The sequence below is a fragment of the Ornithorhynchus anatinus genome, chromosome 20 (genome assembly GCF_004115215.2).
Source record: "Ornithorhynchus anatinus isolate Pmale09 chromosome 20, mOrnAna1.pri.v4, whole genome shotgun sequence".
Lineage (NCBI taxonomy): Eukaryota > Metazoa > Chordata > Mammalia > Monotremata > Ornithorhynchidae > Ornithorhynchus > Ornithorhynchus anatinus.
In genome coordinates this window covers 19,236,598-19,257,284 of record NC_041747.1, presented here as the reverse complement: position 1 = coordinate 19,257,284, position 20,687 = coordinate 19,236,598, and the positions used below count along the sequence as shown (strand labels likewise).

Genomic DNA, 20,687 nt, shown 5'->3' with positions numbered 1-20,687 from the left:
GAGTGTAGCTCATCCTGCTTTCGGGCCGCTCTTTGGCAATGGAGAGAGTCTGCAGGCATCTTCTTGCTTCTTGCACTTTCTTTAGCTCCAGAAGTGGCTCTAAATGTTGTCTCTGCTTTCAGAGTGTCACTAAGAGGCTGAAGGGGATCGGGTGGAAGAGGGAGATGAGGCTAGTTTGCCGCTGATTTGGAGCAGGTCCATTTGGGGCTTAAACGATCAGAACAAATGAGGATTTTTCAAGTGCCTTGCCTTGAGGATCCTGAAATTCCCTGTTTCCTGCAGGAAAAATAAAACTCCATAGTGTAGCCAATATCGCTTTTAATGTTATAGATCTTAAGATGTAATAGTTTTCATAGTGGTGTTTGTTAAGTGTTGACTACTTGCCAAATACCCTGCTAAGTGCCGGGAAAGACATAAGTGATGAGATCGGACACAGATATGCATAGATTGTCACACTGGCCTGGGAGTTAAACGATTCTCTGTAAAAAAAAAAAAAAGAAAAAAGACTAAAAACAAAAAACAAGCCATGTTTTTGTTTTCTCTACTGGGCTTTACAAAACAGGAAGCCGCGTTTCTGTTATACCTAATCTTGCGAAGGGGGGAAAGAATCAGATTAGTCCCAACAAGGGTTCCAGACTGTGAAGGAGATGATAGTTTGGGGTTTGGCACTTCAAATAGAGATTTCAGTAGGATAAGCAATTTCCCTGAACGGCAAGAGTTGCTGAAGAAGGGAAAAAAAAGGAAAGATGCAGGCTTTGCAGAAACTTAATGCTACTTGACAAGGAGCCTGTGTTTGTTGTAAGAGAGAAGGCACTCCGAATTCATATAACAATTAGTTACAGTAAACAGAACATTACGCTAGTCTCAGTAGACCAAGCAAGCAGGACCCCCGGGAGGAAGCTTCCAGAGCTGAACGCCAACCGATCCGTTAGGCTTGGTAGCACGCTTCTTCCGATTTCAGTCTTCCTGCTTATGATGAACGGCGTCAGAGCCGAAGTGTCAACCAACCGACTGAGCCATTTACTCAGGCGAACTTAATCCGGTCGTCGTCTCACCGAAATTCTACAGGTAGCGTCCTCCTGGAAGAGAGGGCACTCGGAGATTAGCTACAGCTAGGTAATGCCCGAATAATGAGGTTCCCAGGATACTGGAAATTAGAAATCCGTGAAGCTAACCTAGAAGTTCTAGCCTCCACTTCATTGCTTCGTCTCCCTATTTGGCTCCTCCTGCTTTTGATAGTTTTGCCGGTCAACCAGAGCCAGGGGTAGCAAAGAGGAGTCAATCCATCAGGGGTATTGATCAGCGCGTACTCTGTGCAGAGCACTGTACTATGTGCTCGGGAGAGTACAGTGCAACTGAGTTGGTAGAGAAGGATCCCTGCCCACAGTGGACTTACAGTCTAGAGGACTCCCAGGCCCTAGTTCTTTCCACTAGGCCACACTGCCTCCCTAAGAAGGGCCTCTGTTGCTGCTATCACTCCTGGGAAAACAATTTCCAAATGACTCTGTGGCATTTGAGGGCTTTGGCCCTTCAAACCATTCTGTAAAAATTTTCAAGAGAGGCAAAATGATAAGGATAAATTTAAGTTTATTCGATATATTTCATTAAGACCATAATTGTAGATCTTTATAATTTTAGATAACATAGATTCCCAGGGAGCACAAGAGTTTCTCATACTCTAGAACTTCAGGGTTTTGATGACAATATTATGACGTATCCAGTCAGCCGATCGTATTTATTGAGAGCTTACTGTGTTTAGAGCACCTCTACTAAGCGCTTGGGAGAGTACAACATAAACATAACCTGGCCACATTAAGCTACAGTCTAGACGTTGTCTAATGTCAATCTATGCTTTCAGTTTTATCTATTTTATATATTTCCAGTTGCGTACTATGCCTATCCATATGTGTTTACCTAGTCAAACAATCTTGACCTCCTTTCATGGAGACATCAGGATAGAAAATGATTCCAGTGTATTTTAGTATTTGCTTAGTGCTAGTTGTTATCCTAGTAGGTGGTGAGGTGAGGGTTTATTTCAAGGCCACCTTAATTACTTAAAATCATAGGTATGGATGCAGATATTTAGAATAGGCATGGAAAAAGCGCTGGCCCACATGCCCAGATTCCAAAATAAATTGATATTTATAGATAGAGATAGACATCGATAGAGATAGATATTCAGAGACAGATATTGATAGAGATTTAAACAGAAAAACATACCCAGGAATCAGTTCTACAACAAATGTAAAATGCGCTCTCTCACCTTTATATGACGTTTACTCTTTTGTTTTTTGAAAAGGAGTCTGAATCTAGCTGCAGGCATATATCTGTATATCCTCAGCCACGAGACACACCACGGCCTAGTGGAAAGGGATAGGCCTGGAAGTCAGAGGACCTGGGTTCTAATCCCAGCTCGGCCATTTACCTGCTCCTCGTCCAACCGAAACTCCTCACCTTTGGCTTAAAAGCGCTCCACCACCTTGCCCCCTCCTACCTCACCTCGCTATTCTCCTTCCACAACCCAGCCCGTACGCTTTTCTCCTCTAATACTAGCCTCCTCACTGTACCTCCATCTCGTCTATCTCCAACCTCTCGCCCACATCCTGCCACTGGCCTGGAACCCCCTCCTTCCTCATATCCTACAGACGGTTACTCTCCTCCCTCCAAAGCCTTATCGAAGACACATCTCCTCCAAGAGGCCTTTCCTGACGAAGCCCTCATTTCCTCTTTTCCCACTCCCGTCTGCCATCACCCTGACTTCCTCCCTTTATTCATCCTTCCGCCCAGCCCCACAGCACTTACGTACATACCTGTAATTTATTTATTTATATTAATGGCTGTCTCCCCCTCTATGCCAAAAGCTCTTTATGGGCAGAGAATGTGTCTGTTATATGGGACCCTCCCAAGTGCTTAGCGTCGTGGTCTGCACACAGTAAGTGCTCGATAAATACAGTTGACGGACTGACTGACCTTTGGCAAGTCACTAAATTTCTCAGGGCCTGAGTGTCCTCAACTGCAAAATGGGGATTAATCCCTGTTCTCCTTCCTACTTCAGACTGTGAACCCTGTTTAACCTGATTAACTTGTAGCTACTACAGTACTTAGCCCAGAGTAAGCCCTTAATAAATACCACAATTATTTTTATTTTCCACGTCCAGTTTATTTGTATTCAAGTGTGTCTCCCCCGGCTAGACTGTAAACTGCTTGTGGGCAGGGAATAGGTATGTTTCTTGTTGTATTGTACTCTCCCACACAGTAAGCTCTGCACACCAGTAAGCTCTCAAAAAATATGACTCTCAAAAAATATGATTGATTGAATGAATGAATGAACCAACAAATGAATAAAAAATTGCTTAAAGTGCATCTCAGGTCCGGTCCCTTCGGAAGCCGACAGGGAAGTCTCTCTCTCCCCTCACAATAACAATGATAAGAATGTTGGTATTTGTTAAGCGCTTACTATGGGTAGAGCACTGTTCAAAGCGCTGGGGGAGATACAGGGTCATCAGGTTGTCCCACGTGAGGCTCACAGTCTTAATCCCCATTTTCCAGATGAGGTCACTGAGGCCCAGAGAAGTGAAGTGACTTGCCCACGGTCACGCAGCTGCCAAGTGGCAGCGCCGGGATTCGAACCCATGACCTCTGACTCCCAGGCCCGGGCTCTTTCCACCGAGCCACGCTGCTTCTCATGGCTCTGGGTTTCTGTCCACTTTCCTAGAGTCTTCTCCTTTGACCGGACCCTCTCCTGGAATGGGTCGGATTCCACCTGGCGAGTGATGAACACCCCAGCCCAAATGCTATTCCCTCTAGGAGGGATCCTGAGGAGTGAGTAGATTAAGTTGTTCTAGAAACCTTTAGGCCTTTCCACCTTGTCCACTAACCCCTCGGACTGTCTCAAAGGAACAACGGAAGAAGGAGGAGATGACAGAGAGCGAGGCTTTGGTAAATTGGTAAAATGGGGTCAATTTTCACAGACTTAATAATGTCTGAAAACCATTTGGCAGCTGAATTAGAGAGTCAAGGCTGGAGTTGGGGGACTAAAAGGAAGCTGATTCAATGAAGCTCCTTTTTTTTTCTCTCAAAGCCCTCTAGCATTTTCCGCTGTATCAGGGGAAGCCATTTATTTCCGTCCATCTGGTCATCTGACAGATGTCTCTTGCCGACTCTCAAGGATGTGAGAAACCTTTCACGGTTCATAAACGTGCCTAAGCATCTAGTCTTCTGCTCTTAGAGAATGTGTTTAGACTCCAGCCTTTAAAGGACACATTTGCCTTGGGGAGCAGTTTAGAATCAGCCTCCTGTTCAGATTTACTATAATTTGCACCGGTCACCTGTCACATACCTTTCGATTTGCATTCCCTACTTGCATTTGGAAATAGGACCGAAGGTGAGAATTTGCTAAAGTTGTTCATTAGCCTTTAGTATGAGCAGTCAGGCTTCTACCTGTTCTCCTCTTCTTTTAGTCGGAACGATGAGTTAGAGAATCAGAAAAAGTCAGGACGATTCAAGTGAAGAAGGTTTGGGGTATCGTTTGGTTTAACCTCTATATTACGGGCACATTTTCCCATCTCCATTTGCTATTCAGGCCGTAGTTAATGGGCAAGATGGAGAAACTCTTGGCAAGATGGTCCACGGATTCTGGTGAGCAGAAAATGCCTTACATAAACCGAACGGATGCATCAATACATATTGGGCGGTGATCCTCTATTCTCGTGCTTTAAAGCCAATTTTTTGACTACTGGAAAGCAGGAAGATATTGATCAGAACGTATGCAGAACACTGCAAGAAGCAGCGTGGCTTAGTGGAAAGAGCATGGGCTCGGGAGTCAGAGGTCGTGGGTTCCAATCCTCCCCTTGTCGGCTGCGTGACTGTGAGCGAGTCACTTACCTTCTCTGTTCCTCAATTACCTCGTCTGTAAAATGGGGACGAAGACTGGGAGCCCCACGTGGGAATACCTTGTATCTATCCCAGCGCTTAGAACAGTGCTTGGCACATAGTAAGTGCCTAACGAATACCATCAGCATCATCATTATTATGGGGAGTGATGTATGGCATCGAGGGAGTTTATAATTGAGTGGGGGAAATGTATCTACACTCTGTGGTTTTGTACTTTCCCAAGCACTTAGCACAGTGCTTTGCACACAATGTGCGCTCCATAAATACCGCTATGGTGAGTGGAGTAATGGATAGAGCATGGAGCTGAGAGTCAGAAAGGCCTGGGTTCTAATCCCGGCTCCACCATTTGTCTGCTGTGTGACCTTGGGTAAGTCACTTCACTTCTCTGGGCCTCAGGTACCTCATCTGGAAAATGGGGAATAAGACTGTGGGACAGGGACTGTGTCCAACCTTGTATCTACTCCAGTGTTTAGTCCAGTGCTTGGCACACAGTAAGCGCTTAACAAATACCAACATTATTAAACGATAGCACTATATGAAAGTCAAGATGTGATTATTGTGAACAGGTACAGTGACTGCCCAGGGGATCTTAAGCAGGGTTGGAACAAAAGATAAGAGCAGTTGGGCAAGGGGATGACTTGACGAGGAAGAATGTTTTAAAGCTTGCTTCCAAGCACATCTGGCCTCCCCCTCCTGAGAAAGGGTTGGAGTAAAGGATCTCTCTTTGCTTCATCCTCTCTCCCATTTCAACTATTTCTGGGTGGGAGAGCTGATCCAAAGCTGTTGCAGATGGAGAATCAGCGTGGCCTAGTGGATGGGATTCAGTCCACGTCTCTGCTGAATGACACTGGGCCAAGTCACTTCGTTTCTCCACAGCTCCGTTTCCTCACCTGCACAATGGGGATGAAATATCTGTTCTCCTTCCCCCTTAGACTATAAGTCCCATATGAGACGAGAAATGTGTCCGATCCGATTATCTTGTATCTACCCCAGTATTAAGCACTTACGTTATTGTTATTATTATTGTTTTTACCACTCCCCTTAGGGGTAAAAGAGGGTTTCCCTCTCCATTTGTTAGTGAGCAGAGGGCGTGGAAATACTAGAGCAGCAGACTAGATCTGGCCAATACCACCAGCAGACTAGATTTGGGCTGCCAGTATATAGGTGACAAGAGGCAGCTGTACATTTGCCTGTTCGACGTATCGCCAGCTTCAAGCCCACTTAAATTGGGGCACCTGTTTCCCCTTTTCCCTTACCCCATACCACTCTGCAACGCGCTCCAGTGGGGAGCTTATTGTGGGTGGGGGAATGCATCTGCTAATTGTTATATTGTACTCTCCCAAGTGCTTAATACAGTGTTCCGGCCTCTAGACTATCCCCCCCCACACACTGTGAGCACGTTGTGGACCGGGAATGTCACTGTTTATTGTTGTATTGTACTCTCCCAAGCCTTTAGTACAGTGCTCTGCACACAGAAAGCGCTTAATAAATACGATTGAATGAATGAATGAACAAGCTTACAGTCTAGAGGAGAAGACAGTAAAAATAAAGAAATTACAGACATGTACTTAAGCGCTGTGGAGCGGGGAGGGGCGATGAGTGAAGGGGCCAAGTCAAGGTGATGCAAAAGGGAGTGGGAGAAGAGGAAAGGAGGGCTTGAGCCTTCCGCCTCAGACAGTGGGAAGCAAGAAAAACAGAATAAAAGTGTCTCTCTTCCTTGGCCACCCTTTCCATACACGGTCTCCTGCAGTCATCGGCCTCTTTCCAGACAAGAACTAGGATTGGGGGAGTGGGCTTCGGACTGCGAGAGGTCTTTATAATTACATTTCCTGACTGCCTTAAAGTGATCCCGGCCAACCCACCTCACGTTTGCTCTTCTGTAGACCCAACCTTAAAGCTGAATACTAGTCATTCATTTCAGAAGAGAAGCAACTCACACCAACAAGTACTTCTGGAGGGCCTGCTGGATTTATAGCAGTGTAATACAATAATAATAATGACAGTAATAATACAATTGTGGTGTTTGTTAAGCGTTTACTATATGCCAGGGTTCGTTTGAGCAAGTGCGTTTGTAAAAAAAAATAGCCATCATCCCCTAGATGCCTCTTTAGGTCTTGGTCCCTTCCTGACAGGGAAAATTCTTTACTATGCTCTCTTTCCAAAAAAAAATACTGCAACCCAAATATATTCTTTCCATATTTTTCCCCAACTAAAAATAAAAACCACAATTCAAAATTCTGACAGATTCTCTTTTTCCGATTTGAAATGAGAGCAGGGAAGTACGTCTCCCCCAAACTACATTCTGAGTGAAGAGAAATGGTGAATGGATTGTGAGTTAAACCCTTTCTTTATCTCTTTTTTGTCTATGTCTCTTCCTCTGAGTTCGTTTTGGGTCTCTAGATTGCCTAAGCTTTCCCCCCAACACCAAATGAGAGCAGCCCGTGGGAACCAGAATTATTATTGTTTAAGGAGGATGCTTGGGAAAGGCAGAGAATCTAACCCGCATCGTCACTGCAGATCGTAAATACACTTCAGACCCAACCCTGAATCCTGCAGCTGGCACTAACCGACGTTCCCAGGGCCTCCATAGCGATAAACGACACACACCACCCTGGATTAGTATATTACACCAGCAGAAAGGGAAAAGATTTTTAGCTGGCATTTCAGTTGGCCTCAGCAAAGTCTTTTTCAGATTCATCACCAGAAGAGGAGAAAAAAGAGAGAATTTAACCTTCTATGAATATTTTTATCATACAATTACTAAAATGACATACTGGATAGCAGGTACAAAATTGAATTCCAATTATTTAAGAGGTCTACCAGTTCTGTGGTACTGTACTCTCCCAAGCACTTAGCTTAGTGCTCTGCACACAGTAAATGGTTAATGAATACCATTGATTATTGTACTCTCCCAAATCTTAGTACAGTGCTCTGCCCATTGTAAGTGCTCAATAAATACGATTGATTGTTGGTGTCTTGTAGCCTTTTAAACACTGTAGTTATCAAAATTGCTTATCTTCTCTATGAATATCAATCAGACAGTGGTATTCATGGAGTGCTTACTGTGTGCATATCACTACACTAAGCTCTTAGCACTATACCATTAGAAAAGCAGAAATGTGATTATTTTATCAATAGTTTGGGCTTAAGTTGCCAGCATCATCGACAGACTGTAGATTGGGTACAATAATCAGTTGATCACTGATTACTGACAGGCCCAACTCTGCTTTCTGAGGATTAAAGATATTCTAGACTGTAAAGTTCAGGGGTTTTTTGTTTGTTTGTTTGCTTTAATCAGTTTAGCAGTTACTCTGTGGCAGGCACGGCTGGACAAGGACATGGGGCTCCTCTGGTGATGAATCTGAAAAATCCTCATTTTACAGATGAGGAAACTGAGGCCCAGGAAGTTAAGTGATGTGCCCAAAGTTACACAGCAGACAAGTAGCGGAGCTGGGATTAGAATGCAGGTCCTTCTGACTCCCAGGCCCGAGCTGTAGCCAGTAGGCCATTTTGCTCCCTGCTTTCGGGCATAAAACGATCATTCCAGTTTTTAGGAAAGTTTGTGGAGAAGTCATGGGGGAAAATAGTTGTTTTTGATTTATTTTAATATAATGGTGAGCCCACCAAGTTTTTAATCCATAGGAATGGTAAAAAATTCAGTGATTATTTTATTGGAATTCAGATTCACTGCACACTAAATACCTTTAGCAAACCAAGTTTAATTCCCCTTTGAACTTAAATTCCTTTTATTTTTCTCTCATGTAGCATACAGAAGACTTTCCGCATCAAGAAATAGCAAAGACAATACATGGAAATTGTTGGCCTCATTTTCTTCCTTCTATAGCAAAAGAGTACTGGTTTTTTAAGAATCTTACTTTTTCCTCAGCAAAAATAGAACCTTCCAAAAGAAAATCATGCTCACTATTGCCCTATTAACCCAGTTTTATGGAGGAAGATGAAAAATGTTTTCATCTTTACTTCATGTAAATTCCCTGGTCATTATGGTGAAAGTCAGTGTTTTGAGCTTTATAAATCAAAAATATCCCTCGATGTATGTGAATGCTTAAAGAATAAAAGTTAGTTATATAATGGGAATAAAAGCTATACAAGAATTTGCTAAACTCGACTAGCTCCAGTAATAACTTTTAGGCTCCAGGTAATTTCTATAAAATACTCCTTAGAAACCAAAGTGCATTAGAATGCAATTTTTTTTTTATTGCAGTGCTTAGCTCCCTCCTCTAATCACTGCTGCCCAAGAGAGGTGGAAGTTGCGGCCGTTTAATAAATGTTACAGCTGTTGTTTGGTTTTTGGTTTTCAATTTAGTGTAGTCCTAAATTCAAGTTGTATTTTTGAAAGGGGTGACAGATAAGGCAAGAGAAGGATTGGCTCCTGCAGCTGTCAAGAGTATAAGACAGAGCCATAAAGGTAAACTTCCTTTTACCTTCTTTCTCCCACTTTCTCAGGATCTGACTGTGATCTGATGAGAAGCAATACCCAGTTCCCTCCCACCTTATCAAAACTCTCACCCCCTCCCTTCTTCCCTCCCTAACAGCCATCTTCAACTGTTTGATCTCCAGTGACTTCTTCCCCACTGCTTTCCAACGTGCCCGTGTCTCCCTTAACCTAAAAAAAGCCCCTCTTGACCCCACGGCTCCCTCCAGTTATCGCCCCATCTCCCTCTTACCATTTCCTCTCCTTGAGCGACTTGTCTACACCGGCCGTCTCAATTTCCTCCCCTCCAGTTCTCTCCTTGCCCCCCTCCAATCTGCCTTCCGTCCCCTTCGATCCACATTCCTCTCGAAGGTCGCCAGTGATCTCCTTCTTCCCAAATCCAGTGGTCTTGACTCCATTCTAATCCTCCTTGACCTCTCAGCTGCCTTTGACACTGTGGACCACCCCCGTCTCCTGGAAACATTATCCAGCCTCGGTTTCACTGACTCCCATCCTCTCCTGTTTCTCCTCTTAACTCTCTGGCCGTTCATTCTCAGTCTCCTTCAAGGGCTTCTCCTCTACCTTCCACCCCCTAACTGTGGGTTTCCCTCAAGGTTCAGTTCTGGGTCCCCTTCTTTTCTCCATCTACACCCACTCTCTTGGAAAATTCATTCGCTCCCATGGGTTCAACTACCCCCGATGATACCCAAATCTACAACTCCAGCCCTGATGACTCTCCCTCTCTGCATTCTCACATTTCCTCTTGCCTTTCCTCCTGTTACCTCCGACTTATTTATGTCCGAAACAGAACTCCTTATCTCCTCACCCAAACCCTGTCCACTTAGTTAAGTTATTCATTTTTTGCTTGCTTGGGTGATTACCACTTGGTATCAATCAGCAGTGGTAACCGCTGAGCGCTTACTGAGTGCTGAAACTGTACTAAGTGCTTGGGAGAATATAATAGGATAGATTTGGTGGGAGACGGACATTCAAATAAACTGCAGAGAGAGGAAATGGCAGAGTATAAGGACGTAAGTGCTGTGGGGCTGAGGGCGACTATTCAACCGTATTTCATTCGATTGTTTTTCATTCAGTCGTATTTACTGAGCGCTTACTGTGTGCAAAGCACTGTACAAAGCGATTTATTATCAAGTGTTCAAGGGGTGCGGGTATATGTTTTTCCTCGATGTTCCAGTTTTCTGTAGATCCAGTCAATCTGCTTGTCTTCCGCTTTATACATTCCTTACGGGCCGTAACCATGACTCCTACTTTATTGTACGTATGCAATGTAATGTACACATAGAGAGTACCATCAATGATGGTGAAAGGTGCACATTTCTCAGTGGAAAGAGCATGGGCTTTGGAGTCAGGGCTCATGAGTTCGAATCCCAGCTCTGCCACTTGTCGGCTGTGTGACTGTGGGCGAGTCACTTAACTTCTCTGTGCCTCAGTTCCCTCATCTCTAAAATGGGGATTAAGACTGTGAGCCCCACGTGGGACAACCTGATTCCCCTATGTCTACCCCAGCGCTTAGAACAGTGCTCGGCACATAGTAAGCACTTAACAAATACCAACATTATTATTATTATTATTATTACATTTCATCTCATTTTCTCTGCATTTCTGTACTTTCAGTTTAATAATTCATCGTGGACAAAGAACACAAGAAACTTGTCTTACTGCTTCCCCTTATCTGCTAATTTTTTAAAATGGTATTTAAGTGCTTATTCTGTGCCAGGAACAGTTTTATTCTCCAGAATAACCTGTTTATGTTGAAATTTAATGTCTCGAGTTTTAATAGTCAATCCCCAGCACCTCTGGGGAACAAGTAAATAACGACCAGCAATCAAACTGATAACTTCTCTGAAAGAACAAATCAATCGACCAGTCAATCCACGGTATTCAGTGAGCGCTTACTATGAGCAGAGCACTGTACTAAGCATTTGGGAGAGCACGATACAACAGAGATAGACACGTTCCCTACCCACAACGACTTTACAGACTAGCGGAGGAGATGGACGTTAATATAAATAATTTATAATGTATAGTTTACAGAGTTGTACATGATTGCTGTGGGGTTGAGGGTGGAGGGAATATCAAATGCCCAAAGGTCACAGATCCAACCGCAGATGTGATGCAGAAGGGAGAGGAAGTCGGGGAAGGGAGCGCTTAAGCGGGAGACACAGATGGTTCTATTTCAACGGTGTCTTTTTAAAATGAAGAAAAGGGAAGGAGGTAGAAAGGGTTGAATTGCTCATGTTATTAAACCTATCCAATTTACTTCCACAGCTTAAATATATTGCCGCAAATTAGAATTTCAAGCAATCATTTGTCGAAGATTCTGGGCTGTATTAACCAAGGCAGAAAGAGCCACGATGAAGCACTTTCTGAGGTAAGAATTCAGTTTCCCTTATTAGGAATGTAAGTAAAAAAGAGGACAAGTCACTGCAGAATGGCACGATGCTCAGAGGAGCTGAAATTACTATCGTGTTATCAAATAGAATTTAGATTGACCATAGTTGTTCCTGTGTTTAAATTTTTTTTTCATTATTTTTACCTTACCGCATAAGCCACTGTGTATTTTTTGCCATTTGTAGATGAGCAAGAAGCATTGAGAAGTAAAAGGATTCCTTTAGGGGAGTAAAAGTCCGCAGAAAATTACCTAAACTCTGTTGACCTAAATGCATTACAGCTCAAAAAGAAAAGGCTCTGGCAATTAATAGCACAAGCTGCTGAATTTTTTTTTCCACTTGGTTAATGTAAATTACATTTTCTGTTGCCTAATTGTCCTGAGGTAATTTATTGCACCTGACACATAATTTAGGCCACAAATTACGCTGTGAGTAAATTTATCAGTCAGTCCCTTGGGAATTTTGCCCTTTCTCAGCCACCAAATGTCCTGAATATCTTCTTGCCCTTTGAGGTAGAATGCTATTAGAGTGAGTCCTATGTGGGACATGGACCTTGTCCAAACCAGTTATCTCGTATCTACCCCGGCGCTTAGAACAGAGCCTGGCCCATAGTAAGCATTTAACAAATACCATAATTGCTTTCTATTTTTCAATCAGGTCTGGCCCTTGACTTTTCCTCGCCTTGTGGATTTCTAGTTTAAATACGGTGGCTTGGGATTTTCCTCTCCTGTAATAGTCTTTATTAAGTGCTAACTGTGCGCTGAGCACTCTACTGAGCTCTGGGAGAGAATGCACAGAGGAGAATTAGACGTGGGCCTGCCCCTCGGCCGTCCCACTGCAGTGGCTCTCTATCTTTTGGTTTGACTTGTGTTCTGCTTTGTCCACCTATTTTCTAAAAGTTTGAGGGCTACTCACAGATCTGTGTTTGTCCTTCCTGAGTCGAGTGAAAGACGCGGTCAAAGCCTAAGGGCCTGATTCTGCACTGGACCTTCCCTTCATCTCTGTGGAATCATCAGCAGCTGTTTGGACTCATTCCATTCCTTTCATTCCCTTTTTTTTTGGGGGGTAAATAATTGCAGTTTGAAAGTTTTGTGACATTTGGAAGTGGAACATCTTTTGCGAATCATATCTGTAACTGCGAGATCACTCTTCGAGCATTCTCGCCTTTCCATCCTCAAATCCCGCCTCCCTGAGAAGCCTTTCGTGATCAATCAATCACTCATATAATAATAATGATGATGGCATTTGTTAAGCTCTATGTGCCAGGCACTGTACTAAGCGCTGGGATGGATACAAGCAAATCGGGTTGGACGCTGTCCTCGTCCCACATGAGGCTCACAGTCTCAATCGCCATTTTACAGATGAGGCAACTAAGGCACAGAGAAGTGAAGGGACTTTCCCAAGGTCACACAGCTGACAAGTGGCAGAGCCAGGATTAGAACCCATGACCTTCTGACTCCCAGGCCTGAGCTCTATCTATAGCCTCTCATATGTGTAGAGCACTGTATTAAGCGCTCAGGAGAGTACGATATAATAATAGAACCAAGTTGGTAGATACGATCCCCGCCCGCAATGAGCTTCCAGTTCAGAGCACAGCTTTACAGTCTAGAGGATTAATTCCCGACGCCCCGGTCAAGTCAAATCGAAACCACCCTTACCATCTATTTCTGCCTTGTCTAATTTCATAGGCACTGTGTGTCTCCGTGCATTACTGATCAGTTTTCATCGGTGGTGTCGTTGCATTGTACAGAAAGTTTTAAATTGCTCTTCTCAGTTTTGGAAAAGACTCTATGAAAGAACAGTGGAACATCTGACAGGGAAAGACGTAACCTCATGTATTCTTGGCTTGCTACGGTGATTATCCCGTCTTTTAAACGTTTAAGAAAAACAGGTACAGTAATTGTACGTGTCTTCTGATGGTTACCTCAATTATTTAATCAGGTCATATCACGCAAATAGAAATCTTGGGTATGACTCAAAGATAAGCTTAAATCTGAATCTCCTTTTCCCCTCTCTTCTACGTCAACTATGCATCCCAAGTCCACAGTTTAATTCAATTCCATTTACGGGACGTAAGTGCTTCCTCTGTGCCAGGTACCGTTCTTAGCACTGCGGTAGACATAAACTAATCGGGTTGGACACAGTCCATGTCCCACATGGGGCTCCCAGTCTTCATTTTACAGATGAGGCAATCGAGGTACAGAGAAGCTAAGCAAATCGCCTAAGGTCACACAGCAGACAAGTGGCAGAGCCGGGACTAGAGCCCAGTTCCTCTGGCTCCCAGGCCTGTCCTCTTTCCACTAAGCCCCGCTGCCTCTCTACTACCTAAAAAGTTAAGTGCTCACCTCTCGCTGCACCTCACAGACATATCTTTACCCTTGGTTGCTTCCCCTGCCTGTATTTTATTTACACGCCGGTCTCCCACGCTGGAATGTAAGCTTCTCGAGGGCGGGGATCACGTCTACTTATTCTAATGTGCTCTCCCCACCGTTTAGTCGAGTGCTTTGCACACAGTAAGGTGTTCAGTGAATACCATTGGTTGATTGATCGATCGTTAAGTCGGCACCATGTTGAAATAAAACGTGGTGGGAAGGTGTACAGCTAATCTTTTCCTTCCCCTTATGTTTCCCTAGAAGCAAAACTGAGCCTCTCGCAAACCAACTGGCCTATGTTAATTATCTCCTCCTTCCCAGCTGTTTCTCAAGAGGAAGACTCCCATCTGCTACCTAAATCTATCCCCTATAGCTGTTCTTCAGACCCTATCCCTTCCCACCTCTTAAAAAACACTTGTTCCCACTCTTTCCCCTCCCTTCTCTTACATTCTCTTCAGCATTTCTTTCAAATGGCTCCTTCTCCTTCTTTTTCTCCTCCTGAGCCTGCCCCTCTTCTTCCTCCCCTTTTCTCCTCTTCCTCCTCCTTCTTGGGGTATCCTTTATTCTAAAAACACCCACTTTGGATCCCACCGTTCCCTCCAGCTCTTACCTCATCTGTCTGAAGCAGCGTGGCAGACTGGGCTTGGGAGTCGGAGGTCATGGGTTCGAATTCCGGCTCTGCCATTTGGCAGCTGTGTGACTGTGGGCGAGTCACTTCACTTCTCTGGGCCTCAGTTCCCTCATCTGCAAAATGGGGATGAAGACTGGGAGCCTCACGTGGGACAACCTGATGACCTTGTATCTACCCCAGCGCTTAGAACAGTGCTCTGCACATAGTAAGAGCTTAACAAATACCAACGTTATTATCCTTCCCAACCTCCATCAGAGAAGCAGCGTGGCTCAGTGGAAAGAGCCCGGGCTTGGGAGTCGGAGGTCGTGGGTACCAATTCCGCCTCCGCCACTTGTCAGCTTTGTGACTTTGGGCAAGTCACTTCACTTCTCTGTGCCTCAGTTCTCTCATCTGTAAAATGGGGATAAAGACTGGGAGCCTCACGTGGGACAACCTGATTACCCTGTATTTCCTCCAGCGCTTAGAACAGTGCTCTGCACATAGTAAGCGCTTAACAAATACCAACATCATTATTATTATTATTCTCAATGCCTCAGTTCCCTCATCTGTAAAAACGGGGATGAAAAAATGTGAGCCGCACGCGGGACAACCTGAGCGCCCTTTATCTCCCCCAGCGCTTAGAACAGTGCTCGGCACATAGTAAGCGCTTAACAAATACCAACGTTATTATTATTATTCTCGGTGCCGGTAAAAAAGGAGATTAAAAAATGTGAGCCCCACGTGGGACAACCTGAGTGCCCTGTATCTACCCCAGCGCTTAGAACAGTGCTCGGCACATAGTAAGCGCTTAACAAATGCCAACATTATTATTAGGCTGTTTCCATCCACTTCCCAGTCTTCCTCTCCCCCACATCTCTCGTTGAGCCACTACAGTCGATGTTGAGGCCTCTCACTCCACTAACATGGCGCTCTCCTCCTACCTCTCCGATTGCCCCTTCTCAGGCTGGTTTTCAGGCCCCAGTTCCATCACTCCTCCCTCGGTGTCCCGTAAGACTCTGTTCTGTGCCTCTGACTCTTCTCTCTCTTAGGGAGGTCTTCTTCTCGTATGACTTGGGCCTGTGGATGAATCTCAAATCTATCCCTACGATCCTCTCACCTAATCCCGCCCCTGGGCAGAAGGGGAGGGAGTGAGGAGTTGGAGGTAGGAGAGTCTCAAGTGAGATACAAGTAGAAGGGGAGCTGGAAAGTATCTTGAAAAGAAAGAACGAATACGCAATACAGAAACAGCTGGCGGAAGAGCCTCGAAGCCAATGGTCAGGCATCTCTGCGTGACGCAGGAGCAGATAGTTATTAGGTGTTTGAGGAATGGAGAGATGTGTGTGGACCCTAGAGAAAGGGGTCAAAAAATGCCAGACCGTTTAGGAGGACTTTAAAGAAGGGGACAGCTGTGGTCTGTTTCTCCGCAAGCCATATTTCGCCTATGGAATGATACAGAAAATAACCCCTCTCATATCATTGTCTAATGGATAGAGCACAGGCTTGGGAATCAGCAGGACCTGGGTTCTGAATCCGGCTCCGCCACTTGTCTGCTGTGAGACTTTGGACGAGTCACTTCACTTCTCTTTGCCTCGATTACCTCATCTGTAAAATGGGGATTAAGACCGTCAAAGGTATTTATTGAGCGCTTACTGTGTGCAGAGCAACGTAGTAATTGGTAAAAGAAAGGACTTTGTCCGAAGTGGGAGCTGTGAGCCCCGTGTGGGACGTGGATCGTGTCCAACCTGATTATCCCGTATCTACCCCAGTGCTTAGAACAGTGGCTGCCCCGCTAGACTGTAAACTCGTCCCTCTAGACTGTAAATTCTCGGTGAGCAGGAAACGTGTCTGTTCTCTTGTTATAATGTACTCTCCCAAGCGCTTAGTGCAGTGCTCTGCACAGAGTGAGTGCTCAAAAAATACCACTGACTGACATGATAAGTGCTTAACAAATACCATTTAAAAAAATTGCAATGTGATGTTTTTCCTTTAGAGCAACTTAATGCCTTATTTGGTGAATCTGTCCGTTCAATAAGGGGTTCTCTTCACAATGAAGCCTACCTAATAATTATATTTGATGACTTGTGGGGGACTGACAAGCCCCAGATTATCGGAGAAAGGGAAAGGAACTACACTATCTATAATTTGACAGAATAGACTTTTCTTTTTAGCACTTACATCCCTCATCGTGTAAGTAATTTAGCTTTCACTCCACAGAAGCACCCTTTCAAAGGTCACCGATTATCTCCTTCTTGCTAAATCCAACGGCCTCTACTCCATCCCGATCTTCCCCGATCTCTCGGCTGCCAACCCCTTCTCTTTGGCTTCGCAGACACAGTCCTCTCCTGCTTCTCCTATCTCTCTGGCCGCTCATTCTCAGTCTCCTTCAAGGGCTTCTCCTTCTGCCTCCCTCCCCCTAACTGTGGGGGGTCCCTAAAGGTTCAGTTCTGAGTCCCCTGCTATTCTCCATCTACACCCACTCCCTTGGAAAACTAATTCGCTCCCACGGCTTCGAATACCACCTCTATGTGGATGATTCCCAAATCTCTATCTCCAGCCCTGATCTTTCTCCTTCTCTGCAGTCTCGCGTTTCCTCCTGCCTTCAAGACATCCCTACTTGGATGTCTCACCCACACCTCAAACGTAACATTTCCAAAACAGAAATCCTTACATTCCTGCCCGAATCCTGTCCTTCCTCTGACTTTTCCATCACCGTAGACAGCACCATCATCCTTCCTGTCTCACAGGCCCATAACCTCGGCGTGATCCTCGACTCCCCTCTCTCATTCAACCCACTTATTCGATCAAACACCGAATCCTGTTGATTTATCCTCTACCACATCGCTAAAATCTGCCCTTTCCTCTCCATCCAAACTGCTAACACGTTAGTCCAAGCCCTTATCCATCCTATCTCTCGTTGATTACTGTCTCGGCCTCGTTGCTGAGCTCCCCGCCTCCTGTCTCTCCCCGTTCTAGTCCATACTTCACTCTGCTGCACGGATCATTTATCTAAAATCAGTCCATATTTGCCCATTCCTCAAGAACCTCCAGGGGTTGCCCACCTACTTCTGCAACGAACAGAAACTCCTTACCATTGGATCAATTTTCCACAAAAGTGTTCAGTCCATATTTCCCCACTCAAGACTCTCCGGTGGTTGCCCATCCACCACCGCCTCAAACAGAAACTCCTCTCCTACAGCTTTAAATGATTAAATCCAATTGCCCCCTCCTACCTCACCTCGCTATTCTTCTTCTACCACCCAGCCTGCACACTTCGCTCCTCTAATACCAAATGACTCACCGTACCTCGATCTCGTCTACCTTGCCACTGAGCTCTCGCCCACGTCCCGCCTCCGGCCCGGAACGCCCTCCCTCTTTATATTTAACAGCCGGTTGCTCTCTCCTTGTTGAAAACCTTACTGAAGGCACATCTCCTCCATGAGGCCTTCCCTAAAGCCACATTAATTCTTCTCCCACTTCCTTCTGCATCCCCCTTACTTGCTCCTTTTATTCACCCTCCCCCCTTCCCCCCACAGCACTTACGGACATTTACGTAATTTCTTTATTATATAAATATCTGTCTCCCCCTGTAGACTGTAAGCTCACAGTGGGCAGGGAATGTGCCGGTAATATTGTTGTGCTGCACTCTCCCACTGCTCAGCACACAGTAAGCGCTCAATAAATACGATGGATTGACTGAAAGGCTAACGTGAAGCTGTTGAATCTAATCAGACCGTTTTCACTCAAAAAATGTTCCTTTTGTGCTGATGTGCTGGTGCTTGCAGCATTCTGGTGCTGTTTCCACTTCTGCCTCCCTGTCACGAAATTTCTGATCACAAAGAATCATTCCTTTCTCGAATGGAGCGTGCCGCAGGTCGTATTAAGCTGGATTACCGCATCGCCTGGGCCCGTGCTTTCTTGCTACTTCCTTGCTTTTGGTCCTCCCGCTTCAGCTCCCTAACAGCACTTTGGGAATTCTACGGTCACACACAGAACCGAGAATAGCTTCAGTCCCAGGAAACCGACTTCTCTGGGACCCTGCCTTGCCATTTGGGTTGAGCGTGGCACAGAGGCGATGCCGGTGAAGTCTGTGGCAGCTTCGGGCCTCACAACTCAGTAGTAAGGGCATCGATTGCTTTTGAGGGGAACTCTTGTTTCGTCCGTGCCATATTGCCTCCCAAAACTATTTGACAGCCGTCCAAAGGATACTCTGTCCTCCTCGATTCGTTTTTCCACTTCCTTGTCTGGACAGCCTGCTTCTTAGACCGGCAACTAAATGCTGGCCTCTAATTCTGCCATCTCCAAAAGCTGGAAACCGGCTAGGGTGTTGCCAACAGTGGGAGCGACGAGAATCCGTGCCAGCTACCCCAGACTCATGTTTTACCTTTCTTCTTAAAGATGGCGATGAAGGCGACATCTTGGAATGCCGTGACTCCCCGTTCACGTTCCAAATTGAAGAAAAACTTGCATATGCTCAGCAGGTGAACACCCAGGTGCTTTAGTGTTGTTTGCGGTTCTGACTGCAGGGGTGATTTGTTGAGAGGTTTCTTGGAGAAGGTATCTTCAAGAGAATCTTGAAATGTTCTTGCCGTCTTCTTAGGCTTCCCCCGTTGACTGTGACAGGGATGAAGCCAGCTTCACTCATGACTTTCTAGAACGACGTATCCCTGGACACCTAGCTTCTTCAGGGATGTACGGAAGGCAACCTCCGAATTATCGTATCGGGCCACACGTTATCCAACAAACTCCTGTCGAAGGAGGAAGTCCAGAAGGCCAGCACATCTGGTTCAACCTGGTAATAATGGGCCACACTGAGGTTGACGGAGTGGTGATAGAGCCTATCTAACAGAAATCTGAACGGGTTAACATTATCCCAACCAACTTTTACGCTATAGCTTCTTCAGAGTCTCCCTTGAGTCAACTCTAATATTAAATGGGAAGATTCTAGGCCTTCAAGGATAGAGCCCGGGCCTCAGAATCTGAAGGACCCGGGTTCTAATCCTAGCTCCACCCCTTGTCTGCTGTGTGACCTTCGGCAAGTCACTTAACTTCTCTGGGCCTCAGTGACCTCATCTGCAAAATTAAGAGGGTGAACCCCATGGGGAACAGGGACTGGGTCCAACCTGATTAACTTGTGTCTACCCCAGTGCTTAGAACCGTGCTTAGTACATAGTAAGTGCGTAACAAATACCACAATTTATTAGTATTTCCTCTTCTCCCACTCCCTTCTGCGCGCTCTTGCTCGTGGATTTGTACCTTTTATTCGTCCCACCCTCACCACGGAACTTATGTACACATTTATCATTTATTTATTTACGTTAACGTCTGGGTCCCCCTTGGACCGTAAGCTCACTGTGGGTAGGGAACACATCTACCCACTCTGTTATAGCGTACTCTCCCCGGTGCTCTGCACACAGTAAGTGCTCAATAAATACCACAGATTGATTGAAAAAAGAGAAAAGACCAAGAATGAGGTCCTTAAAGCTAACCAGCACGTCCGGATTAAACATTGCTTGCTTTGCCACGATTCTACCGGACAGGAATTGTGGAGCGGATGGTTGACAACAGGATACTTGAGTTGCAGCTGCCCCTGCGTGGTGAACTGAAATGGAGTGACCTTGAGCAGGCTGAGCAGGAGAAATGCTACCAGGGCACCTGGAAACACAACTTCAATTACAACTTCAGGCCCAGGTTAGAGAGACCCGAGAGTAGCAGAAACACTCATCGGAAATGGAATGCCTCTCTTTGAATTGGGCATCAGGTCGCCTAGGAGAAAAAAGAAGCCGATGCAGAAAAAGCAACAATTTCCACAAAAATGCAGCTGCAGATTCACCCGGGGCTAATTTAAGTGTAAGAAAGGTGGACATCAATCAATCAGTGGTATTTATTGCGTGTTTACTGTGCGCCGTGCACTGTACTAAGCTGTTGGGAGAGCCGGTAGTCATGTTGCCGGCCCAATGTTGGTCTCGCGC

The 20,687-nt window shown here is 45.3% G+C and overlaps 1 protein-coding gene across 4 annotated transcripts in view; it reads left to right on the top strand.

Moving 5' to 3' along the window:
* The window catches only part of ELMOD1 (ELMO domain containing 1), a 48,166-nt gene that overhangs the window by 3,769 nt on the left and 23,710 nt on the right, over window positions 1-20,687 (top strand). For 2 of the 4 annotated variants that reach the window (XM_029048182.2, XM_029048180.2), the window contains exons 2-3: window positions 11,615-11,717; window positions 19,114-19,196. In XM_029048182.2, the coding sequence (XP_028904015.1) occupies window positions 19,114-19,196 (83 nt within the window). In that variant the 5' untranslated portion in view covers window positions 11,615-11,717. Of the gene's footprint in view, window positions 1-11,614; window positions 11,718-19,113; window positions 19,209-20,687 lie in introns of those variants that run through there. The other 2 variants (XM_029048183.2, XM_029048184.2) reach the window with 2 other exon arrangements.